This window comes from Anas platyrhynchos, chromosome 1 (assembly GCF_047663525.1).
Source record: "Anas platyrhynchos isolate ZD024472 breed Pekin duck chromosome 1, IASCAAS_PekinDuck_T2T, whole genome shotgun sequence".
In the NCBI taxonomy this organism is placed as follows: domain Eukaryota; kingdom Metazoa; phylum Chordata; class Aves; order Anseriformes; family Anatidae; genus Anas; species Anas platyrhynchos.
Genome location: NC_092587.1, coordinates 176,885,953 through 176,913,472, shown reverse-complemented (window position 1 = coordinate 176,913,472; position 27,520 = coordinate 176,885,953). Strand labels below are relative to the sequence as shown.

Genomic DNA, 27,520 nt, shown 5'->3' with positions numbered 1-27,520 from the left:
GTAAAGAGCTTTCATTGAAGTCAGTGGGATTATTCACGAGTCATGTTACAGTTCTTCTGTGTTTACAGTATCGTGTTTTCTCTGTCATTGATGTGGCTATTAGTTTATAGAAGCTAAAACAGACTTCACGGCATTGTCTCCGAATCTTTGATGTACGCTTAAAGCGTGATGATACATGATACAAAAACATAACATAAAATGCTCATGCTAATTTCAGTCGTTGGCCCAGTTTAAATAAATCACTGTCTTTTAAAGGGTCCCAAGTGACTCTAAATGTTTACTTAACATCTAGGGAGGAGCGATTTAGTAATATTTGTGTACTCATTTAATTCTGCTTATGGGTTTGAGTTGATAGTAATTAAAAACACGACACTTGAGCATGATGCATTATTATTAATAGTCATGCTTCAAGAGGGGTTACATTACTTGCTTCCTGTTCTCTTTTAGTTTATTTAGTAGTCGTGGCATGTACTCATTAAAAGTAAGGTATCCTGAGCCATCCTGATGAAATTCACCTGAAATCAATAAAAAATAGTGTCCATGAATATTTCTCACTATCTTTGCTCTTTATGAGCTGGCTCTTTGAAGCTTCAGCTCACGCTTCTCATGTCTTCTGCTGTTTCCTGGGTTAAGTCACACTGATAGATAAAAAGGTTCAGACGCTGTCTGGAGCTGTCTCTTGGCTCTCTAGCTTCAAAACAAGTAGTTATCAATTAAAGCTACTGATAAGCTTCAGGTTTGTATTAGCTGGAGAAGGAGTTTTCACTATACATCTTACACCCTTGAAATTAAAGCTGTGAGGTGCAGGCTTTTTGTGTGATGCCCTGGTTTTGCCGTACGTGGATTTTTAATTAAGAATCAACAATAGCCTTTTCCCGTCAGTTAAGGTACAGCATATTGCCTGGAAGGGGTTCTCAACAAATAGAAAAAGGCTTCCCCTCAATTGGGAAATACCAAGTTGTGACACATCTATAAACAAGAAAGTTTACCCATTTGATAATGAGGTGTCCAAATGATATGTTAAATAGAGTTCCCTTATACAAATGGCCTTGCGGCAGGTGGTGCTCTGCTGTGAGTGGGGTTGTACCTGTAAATACAAGACGAATGCACATCTTCAGTGGGCAGGAGGAGGGGAAGGTGGGGAGAAGTGGCTAGCTCCCAGCCCTGCTTATTGCCATCTCAGGAGGCAGTACCCTGCAATGTCTTGCAGCTTATTATTTCTTCCTGCTAGCTGACCCTGCTGTGCCATCCCTTCCAATCTCAACTATTTGGTGATCCTGTGATGAATTCAGTAGGTGTGGAAAAATGCAGTATTTTCTCTGAGAAGTGCATGGTGCTGGCATTGGCTGTTATTGGTAATCGAGTTGACTATTCCTAGCTTGAGAGAGAAAGCATCTAGCTTTCTGTAAACCAAGCTCTCTTGAAGGACCATGAGGAAACCTAGAGTTTATTCTATTTCTCTGATGCTTGCCTGTTTGACCCTTTGTATCCTTCGAGCCATGTCATGCCCCCCTTCTGGCTCCTTCAGCCCTGGAATCCACAGCGCAGTCAGCAAAGCTGTCCTGAGCTCAACGCCTTGGGATTTCTAACGGGTTTTTATGCTGACTTTTTGGGGGAGGCAGCTGGGGGCGGGGTGGGGAAGAAGAGCCTTGGTTTTATTTTTTTTGCATTCCAAATTCCTTTTCCCTGATGCTTACAGAGGAGAGAACAGAAGCCTGAAGTCAAGCTCTGTAAAGTATGACAGTGTTGAAGGGAAACCTGTTGGCCTGGCTCTGTCTGTGTGCCAATTCTGTTTTTTTTCCCTTTGCGGTATGCTGTTACCCTGCTGCTTCAGGCAGCAGCCTGCAAGTTTCTGGACAGTTGTCAGCCCGTGCAGACACTGAGATTCCTCCCAGAGGAAGCTGCAGCTAGGTACGTGAGAGTCAGGAGCAGAGAGGCAGATCCTTTGGACTTGCTGAATTCATCTAGGTAAGCCCTAGGGTGACCACTAGACCCTAAAATAGGGTATTTCAGACCTACTGATTTCAGATATTCTAGCATCGGAAGCCTCTGTTCATCGCTTTCCTCCTTTTGTATCTCCTGCACTTGCAGAGAATGTGGCATAACTGGGTGCAAATGACATGCTCAGACTTCAGTTACACCAGTAATTCAGAACTTGTTAGTTTTTTTGTGGTTTTGCTTTGGCCAGTGAGCAGACCAGAGTGGGTGTATTGGAGCCAAGAAAATGGAATATGCTGTTGAGTCCTTGTTCAAACTATTTCTTTGCCTGTTTGTTAAATTGCTAAATGCCTTTGGCAGATAACTCAAGGCAAAACAAAGGTGGAGGAGTTGGCAACTGCATGCCTCTTCATACACCCTGTCTAGAGCCTGACTACCTCTTCATGAGCTTCTGGGAAGCTTTTAGAAAATGCCTGAATGCTAAATATTAAAACAGGAGAGAGCAGGTAACTGAACCAGGCCCTGTGTTTTGGGGTCTCATGATAGCACTGTGACAGCAGGAGTTTCACAAATGATAAGCCTGGTTTTCCGTGATGCCTTTTTGAGATACCAGTGTTATGGATGAGGAATCTCTTAAACTTCAGTCCTGAGACTCCCAAATTCTTTTCATGATGAATTCTTCTTCTCATTGATACCATCATTCATGCAGCCTAACGTAGTAAAATGGAAGTTAAACAAAGCTGACAGAACTTCTTAGTGTATTTAGAAGGATAAATTTAATATTAGCTGCTCTCTTGTCAAGCACAGCAGTCACTGCTTTTAATAAACCTTGCTGCTAGTTGATGTTGCTGCGTGAAATTAGAATGGCTCTGAAATATTTGGCAAGTAGGACGATGTTGAACAAACTACACTTGAACGTTTTTTTTGGAAACCAAAACATCGAGGCTTGCATCAGGTCATGAAAGAAAAGCTGAATTGTGCTTCAAAATAGCATAGCTGATGCAATATTCAGGTTAATGTTCAAGCCTAAGTGTTATAGCCATAACGTGGCCTCTGGTCCTGCAAAGGGCTTAATAAATGCAGAAAGTTAGGTTGGCTCTTGCAGCATTCAAGTCAGGGAAGTTGAGCCAGTGGCTCTGCTACAGGGGGAGTGTGGGATCTAGGAAGCAACACTAAAAGATTTGACTTCCGTCTATCTGTTTTCCCCCCTCCCCAGGTGTTTTTGTTTGTTATTTGAGAAACAAGCAATATATTCCATGAGTATTAGAGTTAAAACACGCATAGGTAGCCCTTCTAGGACTTCCCATCGGAAATCCCTTTTACTCTGGCACTGCAGTTATCCCTTTCTTATTGCCATGCTGCTCTTCCCTTCCCTTCGCCCTTGATAATTTAAGTTCTTGCTTTTCCTCTTCCTATCCTGCTGTAATTTCCCTTTTAGTGGCTGCCCGAAGAAGACACGGTGCTGCTGCTCTGCGAGCTCAGGATGCTCTGCCTCGCTGCTCCAACAGGGGAGGTGTCAAGCTGGATTTAAAAGCTGTCTCGTAGGGAAGATGCAGCAGAAACACTCCGTCCTTTTTTTTAATGACCCTGTCAAAATTGTGGTAGGACGACACGGGCAGTAATCCTGCGGAATCCAGAATGGTTTATCCCTTCAGACCATTTGAGGGTGGTAACTAGTAATTTGCAAGTCCATGGGGTTTGAAACTGCCTGTGTGAACTAAATCACCTTCTAGTCATGTTTAGCCATGTGCTAAATAAAACGAGTAATTCTAATCAAATATGTGCAAGGGTTTAAAGCTCAAACAGCTATGAGCCTGCTTTTCTTAAAGGAGAAAATGCTTTTTGTATTTAAAGTTAGCTGCAGTTCCCAAGTGGATCAACAAGCTTGCTTGAATTTGTCTTCCTCCCCCTGTTCAATAGTGCATGGGGATTACTCAAAACTGATATTACTGTCCGTGGTGTCACGCTTGTTACCTCAGACTATTTACACTATACATTTATGCTTCAAATTAACAGAGAGTAGTAAAAATTTAGTTATGGTAGGTTGAAAGCAGGGGAGTCAGATGATATTGATGTTCCTGATTGCTGGCTGCTAAATAGGCTTAATTTTGGTTTATATTAGTCTTTAGGGCACTGCTCAGATAGCCATTTGTTATGGTAGGTCTTCAGTGTTGTGTTAATGCGTGCTTGGGAGGGTACGAGAAAAGAAGACAACGCTTTTCTGCAGTGAAAAGGATTTTAAGACATTTATTCTTTCTCTCTTGACTTTCCTTTTAGAATACTTACAGATTATAGTTTCTTTAACCGCAACTCCATAAGCGGGGGTAAGAGTCATCATATGTTTCTGTACTCTTTTAGTGTATAATCAATGTTACTTTGAAGTGAAGCAGCTTTAGGTTTTGTAGAGCTCAAAAATCTGAGAGATCCATTTTAATGATTCCTTTCCTTGCAGGCTGGGGTTGTCATGCTTAAATTACTTGCTCTTTGACGATTACCTGCCAATGTACGTGCTGCTAAAGGGTGTTTAAGTGGTTCTGTTGCAGTTGTGGACTATTGTCCTCCCCACCTCTCTTTTCTCCATCTCCCAGTTCTCTCTTCCCCCACTTTGGAGATGGGAATTGTCCCCTTGCTGTTTTGTTGAATACAGAATGTGTTTCACTGCTTTTTTTTTTTTTTTGTAACAAGTTGCAGTAAGTATGAAGACATTCTTATTGCTTGTGGTAGTGACAGGCTATCAATACTTTGTTAGTGCTTTTGTTTTTCCTAACACACCCTTTTTTTCCATCTGCATACTTAAAAATGTACGAGAAGAACCGATGAAGCAAAATGTCGAGTCATAATATCCAGATTCATTGATTGAAAAGCAAACTCCTGCTTAGCACAGGCTTTGAAAATTCAGTATTTCTTCAAGTGGTGTTCAGTTCATGAAGAATGTTTTAATGGTGCATTGCAACATGCCGCTGAGTGCTCACCGAAAGACTTCCTACAGCTTCTCTCCAACAAAGTGGTGCAGTTGCCTCTGCAAGTATGACGAGAACGTGTTTTACTGGGTACCATCAATGATTCTTCTGTCATGCAGGCTGCTTAAATACATACGCAGGCTGTGTTTTATAAGCTGGGCTGCAAGAACTTGACTGGTAAAAGGCAATTCCCTGATGACTTGGAAGAAAAAAACAAACACAACACAGGACATGTGAAAGGTTGCCAGAGGTAGGAAAAGCAGAGTGTTGCAGTAAGCTGCATCATGAAATATGAACTTGGCAGTTCTGTCCGAAGAATTTTTCCTTTGGACTGAAGTCTACAATAAAAATACTGAAGAAATAAAGGAACAGAGAGTTACTTGATGCTGATCTATAGAACTGCTTGCGTGAAAGATACTCAGTATAATGCTTGCCCAGCCAAAAAGGGAGGAGAGGAAAAAAGCAGTTATGCTGTATAAGGCTCCAGTCCAGTTTGCAAAATGCTTATAGGGATTTCACTTGTGTAGCTATTAAACTATGACAAAGAATTACTTAAAACTTGGAGAAACAGCTACTTGGAAGAGTAACTGCACTTAATGCGGACTCAGTTGAATTCTGTGTAATGTTGAATTTTACAGCATCTAGAGAAGGGATTTTGAGCGCATGCAAACAATGACTTTTACTTTATTAGGCATCAGTGTTGCAGTTTTCCTTAAGCTGGCTGTGTCAGGCTGTGTCGTGTGTTCTCTGCTTTCCTCCTTGTATTTTTGGTTGACTAGAAGATGGAGTTCTAGTTAAACAATGATCTGGGAGTGTGTAAGATAGTTTGTTCGCAACCTTTCCTGCGTGTAGAAATAATGCTTGTGAGATTTTCGGCTTTTATTTTTCTTTGGTGGCTAGGAAGCCCCTCGGATGAAAATCTGCCAGTTTGTTCACAGATACCGTGCGGCTAAGATCTGATAACTGTAACGCAGACCTCTCTCTGGTCCTGCTGCAAACTAATTTTAGAATCTTGCCTTAAAAAGAAAATGTGATGGAAGGGAAGGAAAGGAGCCTCGCTGGTCTTTTATAGGAGAGGTGATCTTAGGAACTTAGAGGCAGAAGCATTTTATTAAATATAACAGCTATTTTGAGGAAACGGTGATTTTTTTTTACATTTTTGCACGGATCAGGCAACTGATTTCATGCTAAAAAACCCGTCATGTCAAGAGCTTCTGCTGTATATAGTTGTCAAGCTTGCTTTCAAAATCAGCTTTGCATGTTGTATGTATGGATCATATATAGAGGTGTTCAGTAGTGATTCAAATAGTGTTTTCTATCAAAAGGGTTCTTACTCTATTGCATATTTGCCTGACTGTGTGGGAGGCTCTTTTTATCTGTCCTGATTGCGTTTATATTTTTGCCAATGAAGTCATTAAATAAAAGAAAGAGGGTCCTGTGAGATTCAGGGTATGATTAAACACCCCAGATCAGTTAGTGGGGTAAGTTTCTATCTGGTATGGATGCATGGTGTCTCTTTCCCTGTTCTGAATAATTGTGTGCAAGCCGTAAGTCTGGGCCAGAAACAGATCTTGGTGCATGTGTATTCATCTCTCTCTTATTGTTATGTATGACTTGATGCTGTGTTTTTCCTTTCATGCAACCTAAACCAAGTGCTAATATTTCAACAGATACAGACTGACAGTCAAACATTGCACACTGGTATGCCCGTGAAGAGGCACTGCCAAAGTTAATTGTGTCTAGTGCAAAAGCTGGGAGCTCTGGCTGATCAAAGCAGGTAGGTGTGAAGGTGCTCGCATGGAGAAAAGATACAGGGGAGCTCAGCACGATCTCAGCTCTACTTAAGCAGAGCCAAATAACATTTCAGGTGTTCTTAACCTCAGCTGACTTCTGAGTGTTTGGCTATAAAACTTGTGGCGGTCTTACTTCAAGTCATATTTGGGAAGAGTCCTGCAATTTTAATGCGATACTAAAATATGGGTGAACTTGGGGCAGTGGTCCAGTAAGGAAAACTAGTAAGTCAGCAAACTTAAAAAGTCAGAAAGTGTTTTTGTGTGGTGGTAGCAGTACGAGATGATCTAGAATGCATTTTTCATGTACTGTTACTACTCAGCAGGCAAAAATAGTCAAAAATGTAATGTAGTTCTAAGTTACAACATAACTTCATGACATCAGTTTGTGCCTCAGCAGGAAGAGTAAGTTTGTAGAAGACAGTCCAGTTTTTGGCCATAGAGCTCCTATGGCTGAGACAATGGTCAAGCCTGTTGGTCAAATTACATGCTAAATTTGGAAGGACAAGAATTGGTAACGTATTTGAATATGAAATGTGTTGAAATTAATATTTGATACGGAAAGAAACATGGTAAGGGTTGAATTCTGAAATGTGCATTTTGAGTACTTTCCCAAGTAGAACTTGTTAAAATGGAGGACTTCCAAAAAAAAAAAAAAAAACCAAACAAAAAAAACACAAATTTGTCTAGGTTTCATTTTTTCCAGTTCATCTGTGCTGTCACTTACTAACATAAGCCCGTTAAATCTCTCTATGTTTGAGTAAATACTTGTGTGCAAGGGATATTTTTGCTGTATTTGAGTTCTCCGGATACCATAGGCATCAGTGGAGAGTTCATAGAGATGAGCAAGGGTTAGAACCTATGTAGAAAAGCTTTGAGCTGTTTTCACCTGAAAATTGAGTTTGGGGAGGAAAGACAACAAAAGAAACCCACCAAAACCCACCACTGGCATCCAGTGTGGTGTGGCTCTTGAGCTGTATTGGGGTCATTCCTAACATCGCTCGTGTGTAGTATTTATGCTTCTAGTTTCTATGGATAGACCCTCAGTAGAGAACTGTAGGAATTACGTGAAGATTGAGAACTCAGTGATAAAAATCTCTTTAAAAAAATGCTTAAAATTCTGTAAGAAATGTATAGAAGCTAATTGCGGGTACACGGAATCAAATTCAATCAAGTAAACATCTATTTAGAGCTGGAAAGGAAAGCACAAAGCCTCTTAATATTAAGAAACTGCTGGTTTTGTGTAACTTCTTCAACTAAATTCAAGGTGTAAGTACTGGGAGTACTGCAACCTTTGTCACTATTGTTGGCTTTTTTTAAGGGAGAAAAAGCTGAACAACCTGGCATCATAAAAGATGTTATTTCTTAAAAGCACTGCATATCAGCTCATGGACTCTGCCTCTTGTTCGGAGCGTAAGGTTTCCCAAAGGCTGAATGAAGGTCTGTCTTTCTGGCAAAAATTAGTTACTGCCAGTAAAGTCTGTTAATCTGATTTAAAATGTGTTTTAATTAGGCCATAAAAGGTTTGCTATCAACAGCACTTGGCGTACAAAGTTGACAAGAAACAAAGCATGCTGATAAACTGTTTACACTGAAAGAATATTAAGTGTTCTTAAAATGAAAATAATATTGCTTAACAAGTACCCATGTATTTAATTTAATAAAATGGATGCATCTATTAAAATTAATGGAACTTTCTCTTACAAGGCAATATTTTTCTATAATCAACCAATTCTTGAGTTTTATACCCTTAGTGTTTTCCTGCTGCTATATAAGCTTGAAGAAGTACTGTCTGTATTTCTCAAACGTATCGTTCTGTGGCAGCTTTATACAACTTCGGCTTCTCCAAATTCAGCAGGACACAATTCCGAAGTTTCCTACCACTCCTAACCGGGAAATAGGAAAGGTCTTTTAGTGAGCAGTACCCACATGGTAGGTCCTAAGTCCTTGCACGATAATCTAGATAGCGCTACGGCCTGCAAAGGTGTGTAGTAGGCTGTTAAACTGAGCACAAAATACTTCTGGAAAGAGGCCAGATGCTTTAAAAGACACTTTGAAATTCAGCAAGTCAAGATTCCTGCCATCCCAATTGCCTGCAAGTTTAGCTTTTAGTGATGGCTTGCATGACGCTTAATTCTTTAAATTAATACTTTGATCTATAGCTTTACTGCCTTTTCTCTTTCTTGAGATTTGATAATGTTTCCTGATGTGGCTATTGCAATGTTCGATGTCTCCTTTTCCGTCCCCTCAGTTCCCTGCTCCTCTCCCACTCCCTGAAACCAAAATACATCAAGTTTTGGGAAACGTTTTGGGTCAGTTGCTTGGAATGTAAGCAGTTAGCTTTACATCACTATTGTTGATTCTTCAATATCCATGACATATTGGTGCTGACTTCCAGGAGAAAGGTGCTTTGCTAAAATTTGTTGTTCTTGTAACGTTTATTTTGAATAGCAGTTCAACCAGATGCTGCTGCATAGATCCTACAGTGGGTTTTTAGCCTGCACGTTTCTAGAGGTAGGACTAAACCAGTGAATGGCAGCAGGGCAACAGATGCTTCTCAACCTAGGAAGTTTTGGTTTTGTAGCTGCAGATACTCCGTATGGCCAGCAGCACTTTAAATCTAAAATAATTGCCTGGTTGCATGATGCTATAAGACTTCAGTTTGAGGGGCTGAGAAATAGTTAAGCTAGCTGCAGGGATTGTGAATCAGATGCAGCAGTTTGCTTTTTGTTTCTACTTGGATCCTGTAGTGGTTGGAGCTGCAGTATTACAAGCAGCAACACTTTTTTTTTCTTTTCTGTACTCTGTACCACTTACCAAATGCACAGATTCAGTTTTTTGCTTATTTTGCAGATGGTCTCCCACAGAATTTACTCAGGTATTTAGATTTTTCTTTACTGGCTATGGAGCAGAACCACACTGCAGAAAAATGGGGATCAGTCTTCGCTGTCTCTTGATCCACTTAGTGGCAGTGAAACCTGCTGAGCAGAGAATGTAGAAAAAAACACTAAAGGGAGCTTTGCTCCCAGCATCTCTATCGACTGTCAGGTCACTATGGAAAGACAAAGACACAGCATTGATCCCTTCCTTCCCACAAAGGAGATGAAACATCTATTGTAAGATTCCTTAATGTCTGCTGTATGCTCAGAAGCAGAGGTACCAGGGCCTTCCTGACCTCATCCTTATCTGAAGATCATCCACATGAGCAGTTCTTGTCATCACAGCCAGAATTTTTCCCTGCTCCAAGTGGACTGATCCCATCGTAGCCTGCACTCGAGGTAATTCAGCAAACTACAGTACAGTGACTGAGAGAAGAGCTGTTGTCTGTTCAATTCCCTAAGCTGGCCGAACACCCAGTCTCTGTAGCAGGAATCACTTCTGAAGAGGCAAAAAAAAAAAAAAAAAGAAAAGATAATCCTCTCTAAAAATTCCCATAAGAGGAACTCAGGTACTTTTGGATAACCTGTTTCAGGTCTTCCTGCTCCTCTAAATCTTAGAAGAACAAAGGAGTTTTCGGTTGTTTCAGCCTGAAATATGGATCTGCATATAGAAATCAGGCTGGTATTTTTCATAGCTAGAACACAAACGTGACCAATTTTTCTTGTTCTTCAGTGTTCAAAACAAGTCTACAAGGGAAGAAAGATGTATGAAAGGGTAAAAAGTAGAAATAAAGAGTTCTCCCATTCCTTTTAAAAAGGAGAAATACTATGACCTTGATGCAAAGAAAGGAACTTAAAAACAAGTTATTCCTAACAACGCGTTTCAGAATGATCTCCCAAACTGTTTTTTTGCGTATCTATTTCTGTTTTTGTGAGGAAAACACTGGTGCTCCAAGTTCTCATAGATGCTTTTTTTCCTCAGGTTTTGTGTTGGATCTTTGTCTCCTCTACAGAACTGCTACGCGAATAGAATATGACCAAGTAATCTTCTTCTCCACACCCCCTGAAGCCTGAATAGGTGATTTCATAATGGGCAGTATGATCTGGAGTAATTTTTTCCAGTGAATAGGATCTTTCCTATTGAATAGGACGTCTCGAAGGCAACCTTTTCTTAATATCACAGAGACGCTAGACAAATCGCAGTTTGAAAGCAATCTATACTAAGCTGGGTCACGCTGCTTCATCTGGGTTGATTTACTCTGATATATTCTTTTCCAGCTCAGTGTAATAGAACATCAATTCAGGAAGTGTTGATGGTGTTCTAGGCTTCAACACCTACCACCTGAAATTAAGCCTGGAATGCTGTGTGTGGCATTGTAGCTGTGTGATAGGTATTGTCAAGTACGTAGCAGGTACTGGCAACTTGAAAAGTTGCAGAGTCAAGAGTATTTGCAAATTATTTAATAAGAAAGAACTTTATAATCACAAAGGTACCTGAGAAGATATGTGCTTCTAATTGTACTGTCCTCTTGTGATCGTTTTTTAGCCAGCAAGTAGCTAACAGTAGAAATTCTTTCCTTGAACCCATCCTGTTTATTATAATTGTCTTTTGTTTTTATCTTGTATCATCTACCTTACTGGAAGTGGAGAACATAAAGATCATCCTGGAGACATCTAATGGCCAGTTACATTTACGTATGTTTTGCTCAGTTCTTGGCATACAGAGAGACCCTTTTACACAGAAACAGGCGTGCAAGATGAAAGACTCAACCTGACTCTCTAACCTTTTGAGTTGATACTAAATCAAAAAGCCAGTATTTTGCCAGATTGAAAAGTACAGGAAACACACCTTGGTGTCATGACGTTTGGATGAACATATCTAAGCAGATGTCATGAAGTTCTACTAAAGGATAGAGAAAACAAAAAAAAGGATTAGCTATAAAATAGACTATTTAGAGCAAAACCTTATACCTTAAATTGAAGTAGTATCACTGTGTTTGTTTGTCCTCAGGAATCAAGAGGCAGAGAGCATCTTTTTGCATGCCCAGGGAGTTTCTTTGGAACTGACTTGCTGATTTCTCTGTTTCAGTGAGTGCAGGATATCGGGTCCTGTTGTTGATGGCTCTCCATCATCTGTTTAAAAAAACATATGAAGCATTCCTGTTTTACCCTAACAGCAGAAGTTAAAGGTGCCTTTCTAACAATAGATTATTGCAGTGATGTGAATGATGAAACTTAGGTTTCATTCCAGCTTCTCTTTGTGACCTGGAGCAGCACGAAGGAAGGATGGGAAAGCTTATAATTGAAGGACACTCAAGATACCAAACTACTCAAAGTGTTTTTGTTAGGTGTAGTGTCCAAAGAAGAGAGTGGAGGGAAAAAGCCACCAAAACTGCCCCCAAATTAATTATAGGAGAAATTGCATGAAATGCATCTTCTTGGTTAACCATTGGGCTTTACCTGCTGTCCTGAAAGCACTGCTGATAAAATGCTAACATCTCATCTGAGGTACATGGATCAACAGCTGCCCATGTGCAAATACCAGCCTGCTGCTGTTGTGCAGAAGTTGCTGCAGTGGGTAATAGCCAGTAAACAGGTACACAACTCTATGAAGAGTTGTTTTTTAAGTCCCATTCTGTGCTGCTCTGTTGGATGCTGGCTCCTTGCTACTGGTAAAACTTGACTGGAGCCTGTCAGTCTTGAGAATTTATGAAGAGGAAAATTTCTGCTCTTGTGCATTGATAGTTTGTATTAAAACAATAACAAAAATAACTCCTAGGGCATCTAGTTAAACTGCTGTCAGCCTTTGATCAATCTGATTTTGCAAAAGGATAGAGAAAGGACAGAGAACTTGAGATTGGAATAAGGCCTCTTACAGAGGAGCTGGAAGTGGGGTTAGGGAGCCCTTGGTAAGGGAAACGTTCAGGTAAGTATAATTTCTTCTTAAAGAGACTTCCTGTCTATGACCATGGGGAGATGTTCACTGCATTGCACTAGATGCCATTTTTAATTCTCTTCAGAGTGAACAGAGGAGAAATTTGGATTTTTTTTTCCCCCCCCAGAAATTAAAATCACATTTTTTTCCCCACCTACATCTACTTGTAACAAACTGAGAGAACTTTCTGGACAAAACATCTTATTGATCTCATCTATTGGTAGATGTCTTAACAGTCTTGAAAGTTCACAGTTCAACACCTTGGGTTATTTTTTTTTTTGGCATCAGAGCATGAAAAAACTGCATGTCTAGTACTCATCTCTTGTCATCCTCCCCTATTGCAGTGACTCTATGTGTATGTCTCTGTGTGGCCGAAAATGAGGGAATGCAGATCATTTGCCAAGAAGTTACCAACTAGCACTTTTCCTTCCCCTCCAGTCTTTTCTGCCTCCCTACCCTGGAAGTCTGGAGTCCCTGCCTCAGCCTACGGCTTCATTCTTTTTCCAGCTGCCCACAAAAGTACAGAACCAGTGTGAAAGTTTGAAGAAAGAACCGGCTCAGAGGACTGAGTCTCAAGCAAAAGCTCCAGGTTGCAGACTCAGAAAGAAACTTCCTTTGGGGAAGGATCTGCTTCCAGGATTTGCTCGTCTCTTTTTCCTTGGGCAAACAGAGTTCTTGAAGCAAACAACAGGGTTGCAGGTAGGTAGGGCCCCTTTGAACCGCCATCCACTCAGGTGTGAAGGATGGACTTTATGCTGTTTCTCTATGCTTATTTTTTTGTTGATGTTGTCTTCCACTTCTCTAGGCTGAGAGAGAGGAAGTGTGAGCGGCTTAACGAAAAACGTGGGGGAGAGAGAGAGGAGAAAAAATATCCTGGGTACTTGGGAAGAATGTTTTTATACCTCTGCATAAGCTTCCTGTTCACGGGGTCGTATTTGCACTGGAGCTCTTTGAGGCTCTCATGGCACTCTGCGTCTGACCCTTTTCTATACAGGAAGCTAAGTCGAGTAGAAATTGGTGGCTAGGGCCTAGGTAAAGCCAGTGATTGATTGTACGAGGCCCGTAGCCACATCATTTTCATCTCCTCCCTGTCTCTTTCACCAATGTTAGTTAGCTTTGGCTGTGCAGTAAAGGCAGAGGCCAGCAGGTGGGTTCCCAGCAGTGACAGCCTTCCCCAGGTCTAAACCTCAATGTGTAAATATGTTCTGCCTTCAGAGGAGTCCGGCTGCTGGGTTTGTCCAGTTTCTTTGTCCATGCAAAGGGAATTGACTGCAATGCTCTGAGAAAGGAAGGGGATGTGCTGCTGATCAATCAGCAATTCCTAAGGCCCAGATAGGGGCAATCAGTTCAGGTAAATTCTGCCTTCCTCGCTTCATGCTGTGCAGAGCAACAGCCTCTTCCTCGCAAACGTCAGCAGCCCCAAGTCAGACCTTTTCTTTTTCTCCAGCGATGGCATTGCTGACACAGGAAATTGATTCCCAATTTCCTTCAGATTTTTTTTTTAGCGAAAAGTGTCACCTGAGAAGTGGCAGTGTAATTCTAAGGAGATTTTACCAGTTCCTCTTTGCTGAGTGAAGTCGTTTGGAACTATGTTACGTGCATTATTACTTTGGTGCATCTTGTGACTCTTCTCTCCCTCTTCATTCCCTCCAAATCGCTTCAGGACACCTTCTAACCTTTATACCGCGTCACAAGCCTTCAGCAGAAGATCTTGAGAACCATTTATGTTGCTGGAAGATGACTGGGTTTGGATCTTGGCCTTCCTTAAGCAGGATCTCCTGGCAAAAATGGGATTGGGAAAGAAATGACTCCTTTTTCCATCACACAGAGCCACCCTAGATATGGAAGCATAGGCAGAGAATTACTTCTAACACGGGATTCCTTAGGAAACTTGGTTGGCCTCCTATAGTCCTGTTGTTACGATGTCATAAAGCTGTTTTTTTTTTTATAAAAACCTAAACCTGGCATCTTGCTATCTGATGAAGATGAAATCAATAAATCCAAGTATAAGAGTTTACAGGTCCGATAATGTAATTATTGGACATAGGAGATGCCACGCGAGTCTGGGAAACAGGGTTCTGCTGTGGTTTGGACTGACATATTTGTAAAGCCTTTTGGACTTCTAGCCTATTCAAATGATTATAAAGCATATAATGAAGATTCTTATGGAAATTATGGAAATGATGTTTAATTAGGCTTTCCACCTCTTCAATTTTACTTTAAAAAAAAAAAAAAAGCCAAAAATGTCAATGGCATTTTGAAAAGTACTGCATCTTTTGAGGTTTCCTGTGGTTTTCTGTAGATAAAAGATACATTGGGAGTGCTGAGAGCTGTGGAAGTAGAAAAACATATTTTTTTTTTCTTTAAAAATTATTGGAGATTGAAAAGTTATTTGTTAGAAAGCAGAAAGCTCTAATTGTCTTCCCTAAGGGGATTCTGCAGCCGAACTTAAATTAAATGTCTTGCAAGATCCCAAATAAAAACCTTATGTTTGGCAGGAGTGACAAACACACGCATGCCCGCGTACTTCTGTTCCTTTTCACTATAGGAAATGGCTTTTGAACAATAAGCCTGACTTTGAACATTCAGATTAGGGGAGGGGGAAGCTTTGCTCTGAAGCTGAGAGCGAGAAGGGGTGGCAGGAGGGTGAAGCGGCCCCTCTGGCAGTAGGTGAAGAGCACTTTGATTTTCCTGGTTTCTGCTTCTGGCCCTCGGAGGAAAGTAGACGCTCGTGCTTGAATCCAGCTAATTTCTGGAATCAGTCACCGTGAAAGCATTGTTTTTAACTAATGCCTAGAATTTCATTAAATTCACCAGCATATTTAAATGGTCGAACTGTCTTAACGTAGCCCCGGGGCTACCGCTTCATGGCAGTTGTGACTTCTTATTATGCTGGAATGCATTGCAGCCTTGGTGCTTTCTAAAAATAATTGTTCAGATGGTGCTGTTTAAGTGCATACTTATGCAGTGAGCCATTTGCATTGGCCTTCTTGAAATTTGGCTCTGGTGGATGGCTTTACGACTCTTTTTGCCACGAATATCAGACTCCTTTGCCTTGCTTCTTCTGGGGTTATCAAGTAAAATGCTAAATTTATAACGTGGTATTTTGAGAAAACTGATGCGTGTGTTAAACTATGCGACCACAGTAACACTTCGAAGTTTAAAGAAATCAGTTTAATGTATCAAATTCGATGGTTTTCATTAAAAAAAGTGGAAATGTGTGCATATGTTTATGGTGACTCCGAGTAGCTGTTAGAGGTACAGACCTCTGGAGGTGAATTGTGTGCTTAACAGGAGTAATCTGGAAGCTAGAAGCTGAAGATCTGTGAGTCTTAGAAATAAATACTAACATCTGTGGCTTGAGAGCTGTGCCAGCGGCGCTGTTAGTTGAAAAATACCTGTGCTTTTCTAATTTCTGGTCTGTTTAAGGTCTGATAACACTGTGTGCCTTCCCTAGGAGGTGCACTTACATCAGCCACAGTTCTTGGTCATTGTGTTCTATAGAAGAAGGTATATTTAAGACCATGAAATGCTTCTGAACACTACATGCTTACAGTGAAATATCAGGGGCACTGAGAGCTTTCTAATATTACTGTCTCACTTGCTGCCCAAAGTGAAGGGAAACCCAAAATGACTTCACTTGTCCCCCTCCTCTCCATAGTAACAATTTAAAAAAAAAAAAAATGACACAAAAAGACTGTTGCTTTTATAAAGTCAGCATTTTGATACTTGTGTATCAGCATTGTTAGCCTGCTATTACCGTGCTCTCTGGGTTTTGCAGCTGGAATCCTGGATTCTTGATACGTCTTCAGAGCAATAGCTCCTGCCTTTGTGTTATTAAATAATAAAGATGTCTAAAACCATTTTCTTCTTGTTTATATTGTACTTAATGTAATTGTATGAGTATTGAGTGAGTCTCTTCTGATTGTCTCCAGAATGTCAGGAAACACGGAAAAGCACGGGATGATTTTAGCGATTTTAGGTTTTGAATCCCAAATACTAATAATTGTGCAGGACAAGCTTGTTCCTGTTTTTCCTTTCTGCTCCCTTTAAAATTCCTTGAGCATTAGAGCTACGTAACTCACTGTCTGTAATTCTTTACATCTCCTTTACCAGATGCCAGCCCCTCCTAACTGTTTCATATCCAGTCCATAAAATCCTGGCTGCTGACGTCTTTTCTCCTGTCCAAGAAAAGCTAGCTTGTTTAACCTGAAAGATGTGCTTTCTTCACGCCTTCTCTCCACCCTCTGTGGCTTGTGTTGCAACCTTCTCTGCTATGGGATGTTTTGAAGGTGATGGAGTCTCTTACAGAGTTTGAGAAATTCCAGGGAAAACCTTGCTGAATACTTCTGCCAGAACTAAACCTATTTTTTTTTTTTGAGATGCTTTGTCAGTTCAGAGTATTTTTTTAAAAAGAAGCACCAAAAGCGTGGTCCTTCTATAAACAGCGTAGATTCTGGGGTGTTTTTCCCCTTTATTTTATGGTGAAGGAGGGTGGATTACAAGACTATCAGCAGTTTGCAATGAACTTCTGAAAGTCAAAGACTGGTTCCATCAGCAGTAGTGTACTGTAAGTTGGGAGAGGCTTCCCACTTCATTTCTGCATCCCTGTCTGCAGGACGCTGGGATTTGATTGAGTAGAAATGACAAAATTATTTTTTCAGCCTCTTTACTCTTTGAGGAAAGCAGGTAGATACCTTGGATTGTCAAACATGTTACTGATTGCTGAAAGAATGCATGTGCTTTGGGGATTAATCGAAAAAGAAAGTGTTTTTTTTTTTTTTTAATTGGAGAAAGGCGTTCTCTGACAGCGGTGCTAACAAACAGTTGAACCGTTCCAGTTTTGTTTCTTGCATGGACTTCATGAAGAATTGGCAGCTGTGCAGCTCCTCAGCCAGGCCCATAAATGATTCAGGTTGTTACCAGCAAAGCGAGGTGAGTTGATGGGTTGTTTCAGGGATTACTGGGTTTGGCTGCTGAAGAAGCTGGATCATCTGAATGGCATGGAAGGCATTACAAAACAACTATTTAGAGGAAAAAAAAAAAAAAAGCTTTTGAAGACCATATTAAGTTAGTTACTTTCACCCCTGGCAGTGGTACTTTCTTGATCACTTCCACCAGTTTTGAGTGAAATATGAAATTAATGCTCTGTCAAACTGACCTCTGTTGTTTCATTTCTAACAGTTTGCAGCCTAGCAGTTTGCAAACATTTAGCTTCTTATTACTAGGAAAATATTTAAAATGCAAGGTAAAATAATCTGTAATGGACTTGTTGCACGGGGCTGCAGAAAGAATGGGAAGGCTCTTTGGATGCGTAATATTACAGAAATTACACATCCCTGACAAATAAGGGATCACCTATTTTTCCAAAGCTTAAGGGGGCTAAGGGGAGAAACAGTCAGGAAATCTCAGCTCCTTGAGGTAGCAGCTGAATTGTGTTCTCATTCCTGTCTACCCTGGCATTGACCAGGGAGGGAGGGTACCGTGAAAGGTTAGGAAGTTCATCTGAGTGTGAAATAAAGTGAAGTGGCATTTGGGTGTGAAATACAAATCTCTAAGAAACTGGAAGTTACCCCAAATGCATAAGCCGTGAGTTGAATACGTCCACTGACGTGATTCATGGGGGTTTTTACACACCTGCTGCTGCTCTTGTGGGTAGAACTGCACAGAACAGTGAAACTTGAAACACCTTTTAAAATATCTTCTTGATCTGTGGTAGTACTTCGCATTAGACGAGAAAGCAGGAAAATTAATTTGCAAAATCTTTTTTGAATGTCTAAAAGATAGAGATGAAACCAGACTGAAGGGCATGAGAACAACTGAACAGATAACTTCAGCGCAAGCTGCTGTGTAAGGACGGGATGCTTTTGGGTCATTTTAGAGAAATTTTGGCTAAGCTGGGTAGTGGAACACCACAGGAATTGAAATAAGCAGTCAACTAATGTAGGAGCTCTCGCTTGTCAGGCAGAAAATCGCTTGCAGCACTTGTTGCTTACAGCAGGGCAGGGAGAGAGAGAAAAAAAAAAAAGCTTGAAACTAGCAAAGTCTGGGTTCCTGTAAGGCTGTTGCTTGTGTGGCTTGGTTTTGTGGTGTCTGAAGTGTGAGCTCTGATTTGCAGCTTCATTAGCCCTTTGTCACTGATTGCTTGTGACCCAGTGGTGTCTAAAACTATGGACCCAGTGCTGCATTTTTTAAGGAGAAAGTAGGCATAGGTGCTTCTGTAATTACCTATTTATTTTTATACAACTTTTTAGAACCTGTGTACCTTCAGAAGCTGTAGCCCTCTGTTGGATCTTGTTGAGGTTAGAAATAGGTTAAAAAAAAAAAAAGATAGGGATATCAAAATGAAGACTGCTGTAGAACAAACTTGTACTAGTTCTTGAGTATTTGGGGAACTGCTTTTTTGGAGCGTACCGAGGAGTGTTCCACGAGCTGTGTTCTGTCCTGACATTTCTATTCATTTTATGTTTATATTAATGATACCTTTTAAGTATGTTCTGTGTTAATGCTAAATTTAATGCAATTATTTTTAGCTATCTTCTTCTATACTTGCACTTGGCAGACCTTTTCCATCTATCCCCCTTATTAAGCGTACTCTAAACAAGTGTTGAGTTACTTCCTTTAACTAGTTGAGAATTTTCTTTTTTTTTTTATTAAATGAATTCTGCAAATAGGAATGATGAACAGTAATGCTACACTTGTCCAGAGAATAAATGCTCAAAAAAAAAAAATCAAGGAAACAAGCTACCTCCCCCTGTTGTTTTTTTGGAGAAAACTGCTTGGAGGACTCCAGTATCCCCTTGTGCTTCCAGCGTGGCACTTGCGCAGCTGCAGGGCCTTTTGTTTGCCTGTCCAGGTAACCTCAACACCCAGATTCCTGCCTCTAGTTGGACTCAAGCTACTCTTTCAGATTAACTTTCTCTCCTTAGACTTTTTTTTCATTCTAAACCTGGTGGCAACGTAATAATGATAGAAGGGCTGTGCTCCTGCCCATTCCTGATGGCTTTGCTTTAAGTTAAACTATTTTTTTTTTGAGCTTGAACACCATATGTAGATCAGTGAGATAAATCTAGGATCTCCACTTGCTTGTACACTCGAGCAGTGAATGGTTTGCGTTGCCACATTTCGTTCCCCTGAGCTGCCATCTGTTTTTTCCCTCGTGGAGTGCCTGCTGTTTCAAAACCATCCAACGTGGCGTACTTTAAGGCAGAGAGGAGGATTTCTCTATAAATGCTGAAATAGATGCAAGATGCTGTGACTTGACAAGCTGTTTGTATTTGTTCAATTTGCACGTTTCCTTGCACAGAGTCCAAATTTCGAACTGAAGATGCTTGAGAGCCACACGTGTGCCAGGCCTTGGTTCAGTGAGTAGTCCCCCAGTTTGACTGACGTGTCATCTTCTGGCCCAAAGGAACTTTCTTCAGCCCTAGCTAAAAGGAATTAAAATAAAACTGCCTGAACCCCCTATTTCTTTTGCAATTCCTCCTTCCTAATGAGGAGGTTTTTCTTTACCTACTGAACTCCCCATGCTTCTCGGTGAATCTTCAGCTATTGGATAACTCCAGAAAATTTGTCATTTTTGGTATAATCAATGACTTATAAAATGCAATAGTTATGATACTAAAAAAAAACAACAAAAAACACACCAAAATCCCTCAGTGTGTCTCAAAATTCAGGAATTTACTTTTTCCCCTAGAATTAGTGACTATATTGTGGATGCTGTTCTTACCTCTCCCCCTCAAATTTACGGTTATACTAAGTTCGTATGAAGTACTCTAGGATGTCATTTTTCCCTTTTTTACTTGGTGCCAAAAAGGAGGGTTCCTTGCTTATTAAATGAATCCTATGGGTGGTATTTCATTACAAATATTTAAGTGTGTGGTTTATAAGGCAAGGGTTTTTATCTGTCCCCCAGCTAACCCTGCCTTTCCTTGTGCCCAAAGTTGAAAATTGTTCCCTCACGGTTGTGGCTTGGGTCAGATGGGATGGCAGGTTTGTGTACAGAGCTTTCATTAAGACAAAAATCCCATTCAGGTGGTGTTAGAGAGGTATAACATAAAGTAAAGTAAGACATAACATTTCTTTTAACGTGACTAAGAGTACCCATAGCTGAGCTTTTGAAAAAGGACTAGTTAGAATTAGTGAATGTTGTAGAGCTCTGTTAGTGAAGACCTTCTGCTTGTAAGCCCTGTCCCCTTTATTACCTAGTTTGACTGTTTATTACGCTGATTTTATTTTTTTTGCCTGTTAGTAGTACTTTCGTACTCCTTTAAAGAAGAATTTTTAGCTAAATGTTTCCAAGTTAAGACATATTTTTCTTTACTGTGCCGATTGTGACGCCTTTAGTGATGAGTTTACTTTTGCCAATTTAAAATATCCAAACAGGTAAAGGAACTAAACACACGTTTCTAATGTTTTATGTAAAACTTTATGCTCTTATCTATAGAATAAGACAAAACAGTCTGTCTTTGATCTGTGAATACTACGCAGGGCTGTGTGTGGAAATGTACGCTGATGTCTATATAGCAGGTTACAAAGGGATCTGTTGTTGAGTAACACTATTGTGTGTTCTGTTTTCACACTGAAGAAGAGTTTTGGAGATGATAGTGTGTGGTGTGTGAGACACATTGAAGGGTGGAAGAAGAGCGGTGAAGTCTTCAACTTAGGATGTCTCAAAGAGTCGATGTCTTAAAGGGCTGCTTCAGAGCACTAGATGCTCCTACTGGCCTTTGAAATGAAAGCTAGATCCAAGAGAAGCTCACACTAAATCAACTAATATTCTAGGAGGATTCCTGCTGGAGTTACCCCTCGGTTTGTGGGGAAGGCTGTGGGTGACTATTTTTAAAGCAAGGACGTTGTGGGAGAGACGGCTGCTCTCTACAGCTTCAAAACCTTTCCTCTGTTTCCTCTGTGTACACTTCTAAAGTGTTCAATAAGCTAAGCATGAATTTATATTGACTTCAGGCTCCTGTGAGGGCATGTTGGAGCATCAGGTATGTTTTGTGTCCAAGCTACACTGGTAGTGCTGGTGCAGGATATCCCTTTTGTAAGCAGCATTGAGGATTCACCTTAAATTTCTTCCTTCGGACTTGAAACTCCATCAAAACCAGCACCTCATCATTAAATAGATGAGACCTTTAGAATATTTTTTTCCAGCATTTCACACTGTAACTATGCTCCACGTCCCTCGCCCTTAAAGACTTTGCACTGACGTTGACCCTGATGGTCTGTTCCTGCAGCAGTGGTACCCCTTTGTCATTAGGCATGGCTGTAGGAAGCTTTTTTTGGCCATCTGTCACTCCTGTGTGCTGCTTTTTTGACTTGACCTGAATGCTCTTACCCTGTCGAGGTTTAAATACCAAGCGCAGACTGCTTAACAAGGCATTAAGTCACTTAATTCTTTCATTTTTAAATCAAGCCTTAACGTGGTTTTGGTGACCACTGGCTCGCGTTTAAGTGAAAGAGATGGCTCATGTCAGCAGTGTGGATTTTTAACCCCTTTGTGGGGGCTGCTGTCTTGCAGTTGTGCATCCACCTCAAATGGTGATGCTTAAATACATGTAGAAGTGCTGAATCTGCGTGCTCATGGTAACCACTGCAGTGATGAAAAGCAGATCCCTCACCAACTTCAGAGATTAAATGCTGCTGTTAATGAATATCGAGAAGTGGGTGAGCTTGGTTTAGAACACGTATTTGTACATTTCTTTTTATACATGAGGTTTTCTGTGGTTGCAAAGCAACACAAAACTTCCCTTAGTGGCCTAGAACCTGAGGGGTAGCTCGGGAAAATTTGGAATAAAGTGGGCTAGGACTTGAGGGATGTTGATTTTTCCATGCTAGCATTGGTGATGAAATGAATTATCCGACCTGCAACTTGATTGTTTCAGCAGTTTCTAAAGTTCAAATATCTTGGTCACAGCCATAGCAGTATATAAGACCGAAGATCCCACTGGAGGGGAAAAAAAGTGAAAATATTGAGGCACTTTTGCTTTAGAAGTGGATTTGAATGCTGAAGTGCCTCTCCTATTTTTTTTATTGTATTTACAAGAGCCTCGATTCCAGACGTCTATTTTGAGGAGATGCTTTTGAGTCCTGAAGCCGTCTATAAAAAGATTTTCATAAAAGGACCTCTCCTTCGTCTCAGAGCTCAAGAGGATTCGTTAACACCGCTTTAATTTCCTGTTGGTGGGGAGGGCATGGGAGCAGCTACACCTCTCGCATCGCATCTGCTGTCTTCTCACGGGCATCGTGCTCCTTCCCTGGGGATTAACGGGCTCCGTCTGCCGCCACCAACTCGTGGTGCCTTGCCTTTTTTAGGAACCCGTCTCACTTTGTCCTCTCCCAGCTGATGGGCTCGTGGAGGGCGTGTTGGTATTTCTGGTAGGCAGAGCTGGCTTGTGTTGGATGCCTAAATTACGGGGTACCTGCTGCCTCTGAGCACGTGCTTCTCCGGCATCGCTGGCTCAGAGGAAGGATGTGCTGACATCCCAGTTGGAGATTCAGGGCTCTCCTCTCTTCCTCGTTCATCTTCTGTTTCACACCAAAACCCTTCTTTGTTTCAGCATGTCAGAAAAGAGAGATGAAGCCGGGATGTGTACAAGGAGAGGCGAGACAGGTTTCCCAGAGAGGCTTTTCCCAAGAACTCTGTAAGGATTGTGCAGGACTCGGTAGGGTAAACACAAGTACGCCGGGCTTATCTTCCCCTCCCTCGCTGTGTATCTTCTGTGTGAAAGGTTATTATTCACGTTCCTGGAGGCCAGGGGAAGATAGGGAAGCTTATTGCTTGCAGATGGTGCTTAGCATGCAGAAATACATGCTTTCTGCCTCTGCGGAGACATTACTGGGGGAACATCTTACACGGCCTGGCTGTAACTTTTTAATTGCACGAACGCAGCCGAGGCTGGAGCTTTTTATTCTCCCACAGTCCTTTTTCTAGAGTTTATTTGACATGAGGCAGACCAAAGAAAACTTCTTAGCAAATCAGTCGTTGCAATAAAGGAACCGCAATTTACTGAGGTCATCTCTTTCGTTGCCTTTTAAAACGAGTCTGAAAGTGTAAGTGAGACTAGGAAATGGTCTGTGAGCCTTAAAGGCTTCTGTTTTTGCGTTATATGTGCACTTTGGACTAAGTACTGTACTTCTGATTTTATGTGGAAGGAGAAGCTGCACACAGAAATCATTAAAAAGTTGACAGGGGTGTATGGGATGCTTGGCCGTGTTGCGTTAGTCATCTCTGAGCAGTGAAACCATGATGGGTTTCACTAGGGGGTTTTAAGTTCATGTTTCTCTGACCGCCAGCACTGAAACCGATGAAGTTCTCCTAGCTCTTGCTGTACTGTTTAATTCAGAGAACTTCAGGCTGTGCATAACTGCTCTGTAAATATCCAGGTACCTTCTTGAAGGGCTTCTTTTTGTTGCTGTTACTGGCATATCCCAGTTCTGCCCTAAGTGGATGTGCCAGCTCTCGACGAGTCGGACCAAATTGAATACTGCTTCAGTAATGGAATTAAACCAGGACAAATTTGACATGATTGCTTTCTAATACCGAAATTAGCCCTGAGCCTCATCAGTGTGTGAGTAATTCTCAACTGACACTGATGGCATCTGCGTTGCTTCCCTTCCTACTGTTACTATTGAAAAATCTGCTTTTTTTAATGATGATTCCCAAACCTGTGGCTGCTGATCTCAGTGAGCATGCTTAGTGTGTTTAAAGGGTCTTGTCTGCCTTGTACCATTTCCTCCTGTATTCCCCCACTCTCCCTGGAAAAGTTCAGAGTAAGTAAAAGCAGTTTTTGTAATACTTGATGTTTTCACCTGTGGAAATACAGCCTTGATTTGTAGCGCGTTGTTAGCAGGCTCCAGCCCTGTATGGCTCCAGGTGCTGTCTTAATAATACAAAATGTGTGTATTTCATAAAACTCTTGCAAGTAGGGGATTAATTCTCCTGGGAGCTCCTTAAAACTCAACATGCAGTGTTCCAGAGGACATTTGTAAGGCTGGAGGAGTAGGGAGTTGTCCTTTCTTCTCAGTCTTACTCTGCCTAGCTGTGATTCTTGCTGTTAACCATATATTTTAGGATTTTAAAACTTTTTTTTCCCCTTTTTTAAGAAGTAGTAATACTGTTTGGCTGCCCACTTCCACTTGCTGGGTATGGCATCTTGCTCGCCACCTTCCTCCCCCCACCTCAGCTGTTACAGTGCTGACTTTACCAGTGAACTAGAGCTTCCTCTCCCGTGCTCAACCCAAAAGAGATGTTCTCGGCCCTAAAACCGCCCCAGAAACGATGCTAACAGGTCAGTGTTTGTGCAAAAGCGGCTTAAATCTGCTGCATATCCTCTTGCACAGCCTCTGTTTTATATCCTCTTGTGCTGGAGTCTCTGCGCCTGTTGAGCTTTAGGCTGCCAACAGCGGGGCCACAGCTTCCCCAAAACCCCGGCAGGTGACGAATCCTTCGTGATGGGGGGAAGATCCAACCGAAAAAGCAGGCAGCTTGCATCGGGAACGCCCGATAGGAGCTCGGCATATGGCTGTGTGGGCGGCCCTAGACTTTGTGAAGCTCCGCGCTTAGAAAACCTGCCTAACTAATATTTGGGTTAATCTCCCGCTAGCGGAGCATTCAATTCCAGACGCTGGGTAATCAGAATTTCTGCAGTCTCACCCACTGCTCCAGATCCCTATCATTCATCTGTCTATTTTAAAGGCCTCTTTCAGGGAGTAGGGCTAAAATTACCCACTGCTCCGACCTGACGACAACGGGAACATGTGAGCTCCTCCCGGTGCTGCTCAGCCAGCGTGTGGCTGCTCACACCATTCATGCTTCTGCACAGAAAAATGGGGCATTTCAAACGCTACACTGGCTCTTAGTGTCTCTTTGACCTTTCCCTCGCTGTGACCGACAGGGTTTCAATCTATCATCGCGGTGACAAGAGCGCAGCTTGTTTGCCACGGCTGATCTTCAGGGCTAAAATTTGACCGTGAAGACTTTGCTCCCTGTGTAAGCACTGCGAGAGCTCGGCTTGCTTGCCCTTACAGATGTTGAGGGTGCTGCCTCATTCGGCTTGTCTGGCCAAGCTCCTGGCTCCCAGAATGTGAATTTTGGTAGAATTTCTTGCAGATCAGTGAAACTCGGGGAAGGAGCATTAGAGTAATTCAGTAATAGCAGCTGAATCGCCAGGTGTTAAGTACATCGTGGGGACTGAATCATTTGGAAACACTGAAGTTATAATTATGTAAAAAAGGTAAAAATCTCTGCTTTTCAGCACAAAACATGGAAATGAAGAGGGATCAGGAAGAGCCATCACCCCAGGCATTGGTAGGGCAGGACAGAAGTAGAGTTACTGGAGAAAGTACTAAGTGGGAGGTGATGGAAGGGAACAGCCTCTCAGCTGCAACACGAGAAGCGCTGCCCTGCTTCCTCTTCTTCTGTTCCTCTTCCATTTTCTAAGTAACTTTTTTTCCTTTGTGCATGAACAGATTTGCATCTTTGCAGCTGCTATAGCAGTGAGGAAAGGGAGAGATGCCTCGCATCCTAGGCATGAAATGGTACTTGGCAAATTCCAGGTAACGTCTTCAGTTTGGTTTCACCTACCTTGCAGAGCTGCTGAATTAAAACTTCAGCTCTCATCTCCCATACAACCCAAACCTCCCATGTTTTTCCATCTTCTGATGGTCCCAATCGTTTTAAACACTAGTGGTGAACGAGTTGTTTTTGTCGTCAGATTTAGCGAATTTCTCAAAAGCTTCAAAACCCAAACATCTGCCTGGCGTTAGCTACACGTGTAATTCTGTTGGGAATTAAAGCAGCTCAAAATCATTTGTTTGCTGATAGACAGCGCTCGGCAAATAGTGCCCGGCAGACGGCCCAGTTGCTTAGCAATAACATTAACAGCCCTAAGTGTTTATAAAGCAAATATAATGGGATATGGTCAACAAGCTGTGTGGTGCTTTTGGTGTTGCTTAAGTGTCCTGATAACCGTTGGAAAACGCTTATTGGGATTACACATGAGCAAGCACCTGACACTTCAGAGCAACAACTCGATCTGATAAATGATGTGCCTGTGTTTTCTAATCTACCGCCGCCACCAGCTCGAGGCAAGCAGCGAGCACGATGATTTTCCAAATGCCTTCAGCTTTGAAATGGTATTTTCGGGGCTTTGATAAATGCTCGGGGAATGGCTTTGGGTGTGCAGGCTGGAAGTGGACCGAAGGTGGGGAAAGGATGGATCGGGGTGATTTTTTTGGGGGGGAAGGAGCAGCTGTGGAATTTAAAGGGAGAAAGTGGGTGGCTGGACTGTATGTCTGGCCATGCAGTACCTTGATCAGTGCCGTCGGGCCTGTCTTCTCGTTAAACTGTTGTTAATTGGTTTCTTGGGCACGGGGCTGCCTCCTGTGTGTGCACGGGGCTCTGAGTGTCAGCAGCTGGCGTCAAGCTGCTGGAGTCAGCAGCTCCTAGCAGAGGGATGCGGCTCTGGGAGGAGATGCTCAGTGTCTCTCGCCTTTTAAGTCTCAGACTGAATGTCTGAGACCCCTTCAGAAGGTACTGACTGATTTTCAACCAGACTGTGCTGATAAAAAGCATAGAGAGGAGAGAACGTGGTAGCATTAAATATTACACAAGTAGAACAATGGAAAACGATTTTAAGGCAAGGATTTGCAGATAGTGTGGCTTTTAGAAAGTCAGAGGCGACACCATTTGGAAAACAAAGTTATAAATTATATATGTTAAAAACTGGTTTAGAATAACACTTGAGATGGGCGTGCTGTGTTCGGCAGCATCGTTCCCCTGCTAGACCTCTGTGCGGCTTTTCAAACTGTTAATGGGGTCTGTTTGGTACCATGGTGTCACTTGGTTGTTGTTATTAAAGCTTGTTATTATTAAACTCGTTTTTAAGATTGCTTAGACAAAATTCAGGGTCCCAGATTTGGCCTTGAAGCCTTCTCTCTGCACACTTAACCCTGTGGAAAAATACAGAAATCAGCCAGGAGCAGCATGCAGTGCCTGCAGTTTCTGGGCTAGTC

The 27,520-nt window shown here is 41.8% G+C and overlaps 1 protein-coding gene across 7 annotated transcripts in view; it reads left to right on the top strand.

The window, feature by feature from the left end:
• TSC22D1 (TSC22 domain family member 1) overlaps positions 1 to 27,520 on the top strand; it is a 78,052-nt gene that overhangs the window by 21,165 nt on the left and 29,367 nt on the right. The window contains exons 3-5 of one of the 7 annotated variants that reach the window (XR_011806411.1): positions 10,550 to 10,645; positions 13,010 to 13,201; positions 14,166 to 16,365. The exons of 2 other annotated variants lie outside the window; for them this stretch is intronic. Coding sequence is in view for 1 of the 5 variants with exons in the window: in XM_072032542.1 (XP_071888643.1) it covers positions 6,569 to 6,611 (43 nt within the window). In the remaining 4 variants the exon portion in view is untranslated. Of the gene's footprint in view, positions 1 to 6,568; positions 10,099 to 10,549; positions 10,646 to 12,940; positions 13,202 to 14,165; positions 16,366 to 27,520 lie in introns of those variants that run through there. 4 more of the 7 variants (XR_011806410.1, XR_011806412.1, XR_011806409.1 and 1 more) reach the window with 4 other exon arrangements.